The 12512-nt window shown below is 31.5% G+C and overlaps 1 protein-coding gene across 1 annotated transcript in view; it reads left to right on the top strand.

Moving 5' to 3' along the window:
- Positions 1-11539, top strand: part of LOC114334662 (arrestin domain-containing protein 3-like) — a 77014-nt gene extending 65475 nt beyond the window's left edge. Inside the window, exon 9 of the mRNA XM_050645328.1 lies at positions 297-11539. Within this exon, the coding sequence (XP_050501285.1) occupies positions 297-391 (95 nt within the window). The 3' untranslated portion in view covers positions 392-11539. The remainder of the gene's footprint in view (positions 1-296) is intronic.
- Positions 11540-12512: the final 973 nt, after the last annotated feature.

Raw genomic sequence — 12512 nt, 5'->3', positions numbered from 1 at the left:
ATATCTTCACCTGTCTAGTTTCGTTTATTCTGATCATGTGTCCCCACCATTTCAGTATCTTTTCTTCTGCTTTAACCTTTAATAATTTCGTTCCTAGTTCTTGTCATTTTGAAGTCACTATTCGCTATGAGCTTCGCAGGTATCGCCAACTAGCAGATTACGAGTGCAGCTTTTGCAACTTATATTGGAGAGAATTTTAATATCGGTCTTGTTATTGACACAATTTTGATCTTTCTTTATGTGGTCATCGCCAATGACTAATTTATTTTGAGTAATATATTTATTTTATATTTTAGGGGTTTCAAACGAACCGCCACCTCCGTCTTATTCGGACTCGATGAGACAAGAATTTTCTGGCAGAGCAGAAATGCCTTCAGCGCCTCCAAAATAAATGTAGTCAATGTAGTCACATTTGCTGCCTATCGAAGATGATGGAACTTAGCTAGAAGCCATTTTGTCGAACCGCACCTGACTGAAGTAATCATTATCACTCGCTGGCGCGTAAACGGCACTTGACTGAAGTAACTATATCACGCACTGGCGCGTGATCGGCAGCGAATGGGTTAAACAAAGTTTAGCGTTGAATCCTTAGTTGAAATGCTTGAAAATAATTTGTTTTTTAATTGTCTCTGTTGAAATCTTACATTGAAATAATCGAAATACATATAAGATATGTATACTTCTTCTTAGATTTGAGGGAGTTACGTCGTATACCCAGATGCTTCTAGACTACAAAGCTTTTATATAAAAAGCTATTTAAATTTGACACTTACCATTCACGTAAATTTTGTGTTTAAATTACAATTCTTCGTTAGTTATTATTATGGAAAAATAAGTAGTTTCAGTGTTCCAATATAAAAATTTGACTGAAAGAAACAAAAAAAATTCTTTTTAATTGCTAAATCTCAATTTGTCAATTGTCAATAGTATAAATTATCGCAGCTATCAGGTACTATATCACATCCGTCACAACCAGTGGTATCTGTATCATCAGGCAGCATAGTCACCGTTCCCCACACAAACTGACTTGAAAAAATCATGAACTACAACTACATACTTCTAGCTTGTTTCTAACTCTCTACCATTTTGGAAAAATATGTAGTTTCAGTGTTCCAATACAAAAATTTGACTGAAAGAAACAAAAAAAAAATTCTTTTTAATTGCTAAATCTCAATTTCAAATTGTCGATAGTATAAATTATCGCAGCCATCAGGTACTATATCACATCCGTCACAACCAGTGGTATCTGTACCAACAGGCAGCATAGTCACCGTTCCCCACACAAACTGACTTGAAAAAAGCATGAACTACAACTACTTCTAGCTTGTTTTTAAGTCTCTACCATTTTCTTAATCATATCAAATAATTAAACTGATCCTCAAATATTTTGTAATACTACGTACCACTATTTTTTATCTGTCAGATTTAATTTTAGCGCCCAGAAAGTTTTACAGCACCCATCTGCAACTGTAAGTAGATTAATGTTTTCGGATACAACAATAACAATCGGTTAGGATTGTGTAGCGCAATTTTTCAACGAAAAACCTATCAAAATGTAACTTTTTGAGTTGTTAGTTTTGAGGCGATAGCAAAAGAATGTTAAGTAACAATGAAGGGTGTCAGCAATATTTTTAAAATCGATTTTGCAGGTGTTGTTCTTAAGAACAAATTTCCTTCTTCCTTTGATACCTCTAGGGAAGGTTGTCACTCCATCCTCTGCGCGGTCGGCCGATACTTCTACCGATTGGTGATTTATCTCTTGCTATTTTGACCACACGGGATTCCCCCATTCTGCTTATGTGCTTATTCCATTCTTTTTTATTTAGTGTCCATTCGTTTATACACTGTACGTTACATTTTATTCTAATTTTTTCACTTCTCTTTCGATCTCTCAGCGTATTCTTCTTAATACTCTCATCTCTGCAATTTTCAGAGTCTTTATGTTTTGACTGTGTCGGGTCTTGGTTCTGATGTATATGTCATTATTAGTCTTACACTGGCTTTATAAATTCTTGACTTCATCTCAATGTGTCGGTTTCGCCATATAGTGTTATTAAAGCATCCTCTCAGTCCATTTGCTTTTTGTACTTGATTTCTCACTTATTTGTCCAGGTCTGCATAGCTGGACAGTATAATTCCAAGGTATTTTATTTCCAATACTTGTTCAAACTGGTATCGTCAATACCTATTTTTCGTCTGATTAGTTCTTTGCTGATTACTATTGTTTTAGCTTTCTGTAATGTTAAATTATTTTGCTCGTATTTTAAATCTGTGGATCAATATTTTCTGACTATATTCTTTGTTTCCCATTCTGTATCCTCCTCCTTTGTTGACGCTTTTGATGATTTCATCCATGAAAAAATAAAACAATAGAGCTCAATGAGTTCTCCTGCTGTGTTCCGCTGGCTATGTCAATAGGTTCCGTAAGTTGTCCATCTATTCTGACTTCTATTTTGTAGTTTTGGTAGATGTTTTCAATAATTTTTATGATATTTAGGAGAACTTCTTTATTATATAATAAACATATAGAAGATGGATTACATCTGTGTGTCTTACTCTGTCAAACGCTTTCTTCATGTCAATCACACATAGAAATGCTCGTCTATTATACTCTAAACTCTAGGGATTTCTCAGTAATTTGCTTCATGACGAATATTGCTTTTAAATAATTGATGGATTCGACGGTTACTTGTTGGAAGTTCATTTTGTCTAACAATAAAACGCTGAAAACCTTTGTTTTCTATACTTCCACAAAATTTATTACAACTATGTGACTACAGCTGTTTCGGCAGAGTGCCTTTCTCACTTCATAGTAATATTGAGTTTACAATAGAAACAGAACAGAATAAGTCCATAAACTTTCTAGATGTAACAATTACCAGACTACACAACAAACATGAGTTCGCCGTATACCATAAACCTACCCATACTGATACAACTATACACAATTCATCATCTCATCCTACATAATACAAATTAGCAGCCTACCATAGCATGATACATAGACTGACAGAAATTCCCATGTCAAAAAATAACTTCGAGATAGAACTGAACATCATTAAACAAATAGCAGTAAACAGTGGCTATAAGGAACAAACAATTAACAAAATCTTAAACCAAAAACTCCATAAGAAAGCCCTGAAATTAGTCTATCCACCACCACAGAAAGAACCCAGTACCTTCTGCTCTATCACATACACTGGCAAGATAACAACAAAAATAGCCAGATACATAAAAAAGAGAGGAGTAACACCAGCTTTCAGAACTAACAACAACTTAAGCAAATATATTAAGAACAATAAGAGCCGAAAGAGAAAACAACTACAGAGTGGTATTTACAAACTAACTTGTGGTGACTGTCCGAAAACTTACATCGGTCAAACTGGCAGAACCTTTGACAAACGGATAGCAGAACACAAAAGGGCTTTCAACAATAGAAAAACAGACATTTCTACATACGCACTTCACCTTCTAGATTCTAGATAATAATCATTCTTTTAATGAACAATTTCAAATTCCGCATATTCAGAATAAAGGCCTTAAGCTATCTTTATTAGAATCTACGGAAATTAATAAATTGAAAAATAAAGATATAATTCTGAATGACCAACTTGAGACAAACAGCTCCCCACTCCTCAACCCCTTCAGTTAAAAACTTAAAAAGGCAAACACATAGTAAACTAAATCACTTGAGAAAGGCAATCTACCGAAACTGCTGTAGTCACATAGTTTTAATAAATTTTGTGGAAGTATACAAAACAAAAGTTTTCAGTGTTTTATTGTTAGAATATTGCTTTTATACACGATCTTCCAGTGCGAAAAACCTTTTCATCTGCTAAAATTATCCTCTAATTCATTAGTTCTTGTATAATTTTAGTTATAAGCTTTAGGGTAGTATTTAAGAATTTTATATTCTGTACTTTTCTAGCTGCTTTTTATCTCATTTTTTAAATAGTATAATTAGTTCGCTCATTCTCTATTCTTTCGGTATTTCGTTGTGTTTTATAAATTTGTTAATTAATGTTGGGCATTATTTTTTCATTGCTACTCCACAATATTTTAGTAATTTGTTTTAAATTTCGTCTTTACCTATAGCTTTTCTGTTCTTCAGCTTTTGAAGTGTTTTTCGAACTTCCTGTGTACTTATATTAATTCTTCATTTGCGATAATTTCTGATGTTTCCGGTTCTAGCATCTCATATATCTTTTTTTATTTATTTTTTTTTTTTTGGTTGTATTAGTTCCTTTACCACTGTTCTTGGAGCTCTTATAAAGCGCCATAGTTTATTTTACAGAATGTAGAACAAATTACAAATGAATCAATTGGGCAGGCCTTTGCCCGAGTAGTGGAACGGAAGGAAAAAAAGATAACTATTACCGTTTATTTTACTCAGTATACGGAAAAAATAATTGGACATATGGATATGATATGACAAAGATATTGTGCGTTTTTCCTTGTTTATTAGTTTACTAATAAACAATGACGCCGAATTGTATAATCTCTTACATGTAAAGGGTAAGAAACAAAGATGTACACGATCTCCCTTAAAAGATATTAAATGAACCTTCCCGATGATACATTAATTAACAAGATTAAGTTCTACTTACAAAGTATGGTTGAGTATAATTAATATTTAAAAAAAATCATCACATTTAAGATGTCTGACTCGCATGCTGGTAGGACGGGGTTCGAAACCCAGCGCCGGCGAGAACAGCTAGACATTTTAAAAAAATGTCTATAGGCACCAGGTCGACTCAGCCTGAATAAAATGAGTACCTTGGGTAAAACCAAGGGTTTTATATAATAATAATATTGTATAATAATAAGAGGCGGTTGAAGCGTTGCAATGGCCCTGTTAATACCTTCCTTTTACACCGTAGGCCCTAGATATAGCAGACTATCCTGCTGTAATCCCAAAAGCCGCGTCAGAAGTATGGAACGGAAGACTATTATTATCATCGCATTTTGAAATGATGATCAGGTGTGTCAAATTATGCGATGTACAAAAAGTATTTAACATAATATTATGTGAGTTTGTAGAGAAGAAATGTGGCACGAGATTATTAAGTAAAATATACTGGTACTCTGGTTCTGGTAGTACATCAGAATGTTTATGTAAAATGAGTATTACCCATAAAAAATAGTAATATGCGTCATAAACAAAAATAGGTGTTCAGAACTTTTCACTATCAAAGGAGTGAGATAAAGGGAAGGTCTAAGTCCTTTGCTGTTCATAAAACTGATGGATGGCATAATCAATAAAGTCTTAACAACGAGCAAATCATTAAGTTGACAATATATATTTCTGGTAATTTTTGGTCGAAATATCCTGATCCTGAATCGCGAATAAGGAACCTTCTGTTTCAAAGAATCTGTCGACATCTTTCCTGATGTCGACGCCATATTGTCGACATAATATTGGCTGACTTCATTGGGATGTCACTCAAGTGAGAATTTTTTCCTCCTTAAACTTAATACTGTTACGGTTTTCATTTGCTTATGGTCAGTTTTTCGCGATTGCTTTACTCCGAGATATTTATACATATCAGTTTCGCCCGTTCTTCCATGTTTTGGCCATTTTGCTTATCGAATCGGAAGATTATGAATACTAGAATATTATTTATAGTACATACCTTTAAAGATTCTAGTTAAATAATGTATGTCTAACTGTTTGTTTCGATAATAATATTGTCTATTAGACTAACGATTTACTTTATACAGTTTGTAACGACATTTAGATTTCGCTTTTAAAAAATGTAATGTAGTTTTATTTTACACACTAAATAACTTGTTACACTAAATATTTATTACCTACTGCATAAAATGTTGTTAGTAGGAGTGAGTAGTTATTAAATATTCAGATCATTACTAGAAATATTCAGATATTAAAGATCATTACTACCTACTACCTCAATTGTGATATTTTTATTTTTATACAGTGATGAGCGCGCTAATAACCGGCAAAATAACGCAAAAGATGGACAACGTAATGCGTTGTGAACTAAATCGAGATGAAAATAATAGTGGTGGGAAATTATCGGTATTAACCTATAAAACATTGCCACTTACAATAGTTTCCCATCTTTAGACGTTAGCTAAGAGCTAGTTGACTTTAGTCATACTTATGACGATAACGTGACGTTAACATTTTTTTAATTTATAAATAATTTTGACGGAGGTGTTAGAACGAATATAATGAGTGAGTTTGGAAGCAAAGCTATCCAAAAATAAATCAAAAACAAAGATTATGATTAATGAGTTAATAATTTGATAAAAAAGATCTAGATAAGACAATAATTTGAATTAAATCTTTTAAATATTTTTATTTAAAAACTAATTTAAAAATTAAACTGGACTTTTTTCCCATTCCCTCGGGCAAAAAATATTTAGCTACTACCTTGTCATATTTCGACGTTTATTTGTCAGTTGAGACGAAAAAAAAACTAACGTCTAAAGGTGGGAAACTATTGTAAATGGTCATGTTTTATAGGTTTATACCGATAATTTCAACCTCTACTAGTTTCATCTCTTTTTAATTTCACAACGCATATGTTATCCATTTTTGTGTTGTGTTGCCTGTTATTAGCGAGCTCATCAACAACTAATAGTTGACTGATTTTAGAAACATGTACGTCAGACTTAATAAGAACTATTAATATATTGTAATTATTCTTGGTATCCAGGTTTCACCCATTTCATCCTATTCTATTATACCATAGTAATTGTTTATACAGAGTGAGTCTGTAATTTGGAATAAATTCAATATCTCAAATACTAATTGTTTTTTTGAAAATTGCTCAGACCCGTCGATTAGTATTTCAAATTGTCCTTTTTGACATACAATAATAATGTATACAGGGTGTCCCGATGACGTCATCGTTGATTATGACAACACTGTTATTTTGATAGCTTTTTTGATAGGGTGTGTAAAGTTATATATAACTGCATAATATCAAATTTTTATTCTCTACCATTTAAAAGATAATAAAAAATAAATTTGTGTCTGTAATTTGAAATAAATTTAATAATTCAAATACTAATTGTTTTTTTGAAAAATGCTCAGAACCGTCGATTAGTATTTCAAATTGTCATTTTTGACATACAATAATAATGTATACAGGGTGTCCCAATTTAGAGGTATGACGCCATCGTTGATTTTCTTAAATGGCAACACTGTCATTTTGATAGCTATTTTGATAGGGTGTGTAAAGTTATACATATCTGCAAAATTTCAAATTTTTATTCCCGACCATTTACAAGATAATAAAAAATAACAAAGATATGAAAAACAAGTAATCAAATAATAATTGAATTTAATTATTTCAATTGAGCAAATGCTCATAATGTTGCCCATTGACTATTTGACAATAATTGAGGGCAACATTATGAGGATTTGCTTAATTGAAATAATTAAATTCAATTATTATTTGATTACTTGTTTTTCATAACTTTGTTATTTTTTATTATCTTGTAAATCGTAGGGAATAAAAATTTGAAATTTTGCAGTTATGTATAACTTTACACACCCTATCAAAATAGCTATCAAAATGACAGTGTTGCCATTTAAGAAAATCAACGATGACGTCATATCTCTAAATTGGGACACCCTCTATACATTAATATTGTATGTCAAAAATGACAATTTGAAATACTAATCGACGGGTATGAGCATTTTTCAAAAAAACAATTAGTATTTGAATTATTAAATTTATTTCAAATTACAGACACAACTTTATTTTTTATTATCTTTTAAATGGTAGAGAATAAAAATTTGATATTATGCAGTTATGTATAACTTTACACATCCTATCAAAATGACAGTGTTGCCATTTAAGAAAATCAACGATGACGTCATATCTCTAAATTGGGACACCCTGTATACATTATTATGGTATGTCAAAAAGGACAATTTGAAATACTAATCGACGGGTCTGAGCATTTTTCAAAAAAACGATCACTATTTGAGATACAGTCGAACCCGCTTATTGGAATAGCCTTCGTGATAAGCAAAAGCATTCCTATAACCGAGATATTCTAATAACCGATCATTTTTGGCTAGTACAAACGTTTCAGGACCTCAAATTTCTATTCCTTAAACCGCGATATTCCTATAACCGGTATTCTAATAAGCGGGTTCGACTGTATTGAATTTATTCCAAATTACAGACTCGCTCTGTATAATCCGTATAGGTAGAATATTTAGCATAATTTGTTTAATAAATATTTTTTTACTAATATATAAATATAATATATAAATATAATGAAGACATTATTAAATATAGGTATTTTGATATGAATTTACACATTTGAAGTACATTTACTTATTTCATAACTGTGTACTTTGTCTTCAGGATCATCTTTCATCTATTTTTAAGGGTTAAAAAAAGTTAACTAGAGTCTTTGTATGTATTTATGGATTGGGCAAATCTCGTATATTCGATTTATGTAGGTAATAATGTAATAAATTTTTGCTTCAGTTTTAAAAATGACTAAGTCAATATACTCTTTCAATTTTTTACGTCATTGACTAATAGATATAAAGCTGAACATAACAATTTTGTGTGAATTATGACATATTTGTGTAAATGATGTAGCTATAAACGAATTGAAAGTGCGCTTAAGAGTTGATTTTTTATCAAATGCATTTATACATGTCTAAGGCTTGTGCACTTAATGCTTTAATTTCGAATAAATACAGGGTGTTTGTGTTTGGTAAAAAATGGGCCATAGCTTAACCTTAGATTCCTGAGCTTAAAATAGGTCGATTTAAACTATTCAACTTACCTTAGTACGAAAGTTGATAATAACCGAAATATATGGTGTCAAAGTTAAACTTTTATTTTATTTATTCTTGAATATTTCCTGAGAGGCATGGGACAACAACACGAAATTTGATAGCCGGGTATTTTTGGGGACGAGAAATCTAAATTCGCCACCAAAAATAATGTATTACCCAGAGGGCGCCACATACGTCTTTCAGCGCTCATTTAATACTAGTCAATGTGGTGAGACCGCTCCCGTCTGAAAAAATTTCTGATTCGGTTTCTTTATGGATTTCTATTCAAAAATGTCCCCTTTAACACTAGAAGCACCAGATTTTTTGCATACCTAGAAGCACCAGAGCGGTCAAAATGACGGTTATTAAAAATTTCTATCGCCAGCCGTTTCTGCATTCTTGTTTGCTTGAAAAAAAACTTATATTGAGTTAATACCTACTAGTAAAAGACATTATTTAATTAATTTATACAACTTACTTTATTATTTAAGCATAATTTATTCACCAAATTTTTTACATGTTGGTATGACAAATTTCAAATGTTTTTTTTTTGTTGCAGTAATTACACTAAGTACATGTAAAGACAAATTGAAATCCTCAAATAGATCTAGGAAAAGTCCTAAATTATCAAGTTTCTAAACTAACTATTAATAAGTAGTACAGTGGGTCAAAAATAAAAAGCAGTCAAAATGTCCGCTCTGGTGCTTCTAGTGTTAAACAAATCTGAAGGGTGTCGGGCGGAATTTTTGGACAGAAATTGTTTAAACAATTTTTTTTAAACAAATACAAAACATCACCTTTTTTTGCACTGGAATATATTTTTTTAGGGTTTCTGGCCCATTTTAAACAAGTAAGGTATCTTGTGACATTTTTCTCAAAAAGTTTTCGATTTTCGAGTTATAGGCGATTTAAAATCTAAAAAATGCGAAAATACGCATTTTCGAGGCTTAAAAACTCATATTTAATATAGTATTTTTGAGGTTTTCAAGTACTTAAATTGTAGTTTAAACATTCATTTTCAAGACTCTGAAGAGTGATCGTGTCTAACTTCAATTTACACCGTTGTTATTTAATTGTTAAATATGCGTGTCCGTCCGATTTTTTTGCCGGTGCGGCGCGCTCTATTTCAACAATCTCCTATTTTCCTCCGAAAAATATTTTTTTTAAATTCTTTGGAACGTTTTAAATAGAATAAGTTTCTTGTCATTTTTCTCAAAAGATAATAGTTTTAAAGTTATAATCGATTGAAAATTCGAAAATGTGTATTTTCGCATTTTTCGGATTTTAAATCGCTTGTAACTCTAAAACTATTAACTTATAAGAAAAATGACAAGAAACCTATTTTATTTAGAATGTCTCAAAGAATCTAAAAAAAAAATTTTTTGGAGGAAAATAAAAGATTGTTGAAATAGAGCGCGCCGACACGCATAATTAACAATTAAATAACAACTATGTAAATTGAAGTTAAATCCGATTACTCTTTAGAATCTTGAAAATGAATGTTTAAGCTACAATTTATTTACTTGGCAACCTCAAAAATACTAAGTTAAATACGAGTCTTTAAGCCTCGAAAATACGTATTTTCGCATTTTTCAAATTTTAAATCGCGCATAACTAGAAAAGTATTAATTTTTGAGAAAAATCACAAGGTACCTTTCTTGTTTAGAATGACCCAAAAACCTAAAAAATATTTTCCGGGTCAAAGAAAAGTGATCTTTTGCATTTGTTTAAAAAAATTGTTTAAACAATTTCTGCCCAAAAATTTCGGCCGGCACCCTTTAGATTTGTTTAAAGGGAACATTTTTGAATAGGAATCCGCAAAGAAACCAAATCAGAAATTTTTTCAGACGCAAGTGGTCACCACATGGACTGTACCTTCAATTTTTTTTATCCCCCACTCTACATTCTTTTTGAATCAAATATTTTATTCTCTTAATATTTTTACTTAAAAAAAGGTATACTGCATTCATCTCGCTAAACTCAATTGTTTTCGAAGTAAACGCATTTCAATTCTGCGGTGCAACATAATTTTTTGCATATCATCGTAGATACACCCAAAAGATAAACTTAAAACCATAATAATTGTACAAGCTCTCATATTTATGTCATTGCATCGCAAATCCCATTTAAAGGAGTTTGCGATAGATTTTTAGAAATTATTCTGGTTTTAAGTTTATTTTTATAACTTTATGTAACTACGCAAAAAATGATGTTGCATCGCAGTTTAAACTGCGTTTATCTCGTCGATTGAGTTTAGCGACATGAATGTACTCCTTTTTTAAGGAAAAATATTAAGAGAATAAAAGTTTTGATTCCAAAAGTATGTAGAGTGGGGGATAAAAAAAAATGAAACGTATTAAATGAGCGCTGAAATACGTATGTGGCGTCCTCTGGGTAATACATCACTTTTGGTGGCGAATTTAGATTTCTCGTCCCAAAAAACTCCCGCTTACCAAATTTCGTGATGTTATCCCATGCCTGTCAGGAAATATTCAAGAATAAATTAAATAAAAGTTTAACTTTAACACCCTATATTTCGGTTATTATTAACTTTCGTACTAAGGTAAGTTAGCTTAAATCGACCTATGGTTAAGCTATGGTCCATTCTTTACCAAACACCCTGTATATATTTATTTATATGTATTTATAGAATATTTTACATATTATTATACTGTAGTATTAACAAAAACGATAATTATTTTTTAAATGTTTTTTGTGTGTATTTATACATATTTTTTATACTCAATAAATAAGTTTAGCAAGGAGTTGTGTTTATTTTAAAAATACTATTGCCACGCCTTCCTCTAGTGTCTATCAGTTACGGATGTTGATACTAACACGGCTTGTGACGTTATTGCCTACTGTTATGAAGATGTAGGAGGGCGGTATTTACCCTTGGTATGGGGTTGGTCAGCAGGAATACACTTATTTACCCATGAGTACTTTATTGGTTGTTAATTACAGTTTAAAGTTGTTCAATAAGTATAGTACTCAGCTGATCACAGCAATCATGCAGGCAACCCAAAACCTAACTGAATCTCTCGCAATCTAATAATAATCCCCGGATTATTTCACGTGTATCTATTTATTAGGTCTATTTGTTTATATAGGTACAATTTACTTTCATTTCTATGTCAAGTTTGTATATGTAATAAAATAATAGGTTTTCCACCTACCTCTACTGAAAGTATACTTTTCCGGACCTGATTGTAGGGAGCAAAGTTGTACTTTTCCTCCCTAGGGAGGAAAAGTAAAAGTGACGTCATGGTATTTCATTCATGAAATATAACTTATTGACGCTCTGTACAATATCTATTTTCTATTAGGTAAGTATCTATACATTTTAACTTTTATTTATAAAACACCCTGTATTTTGCAGAAAAACAGTAAATTGTTATTTTGATTTAACAATGTTTACATTAATAATTTGACTTATATTTGACAGTTGACAGTTATATTGTACCTACTTGTTAGTTTTAGTTCCAATAAATTTTGTTGGTTAGTTACATAAATAAATTAAGTAAAAATGAAAAAATGACTTGTTATTTGAGGAAGGTGGAAAAACCATATGTATAACATGGGAGTAAAGTGCCTTTCCTCCCTCGAATGATTACTGCCCTCCGCCACGTGTGCAGTAAACTTCATTCTCGGGAGGAAAGGTAGCACTTTCCTCCCTTGTTATACAAATAGCTATTACTGCTTACTCAGCAGAAGTCACCGTGTCATCGAACGGAGT

The sequence above is a fragment of the Diabrotica virgifera genome, chromosome 3, assembly GCF_917563875.1.
Source record: "Diabrotica virgifera virgifera chromosome 3, PGI_DIABVI_V3a".
Lineage (NCBI taxonomy): Eukaryota > Metazoa > Arthropoda > Insecta > Coleoptera > Chrysomelidae > Diabrotica > Diabrotica virgifera.
The sequence above is the reverse complement of the archived record's forward strand: the minus strand, read 5'-3'. Positions and strand labels throughout refer to the sequence as shown.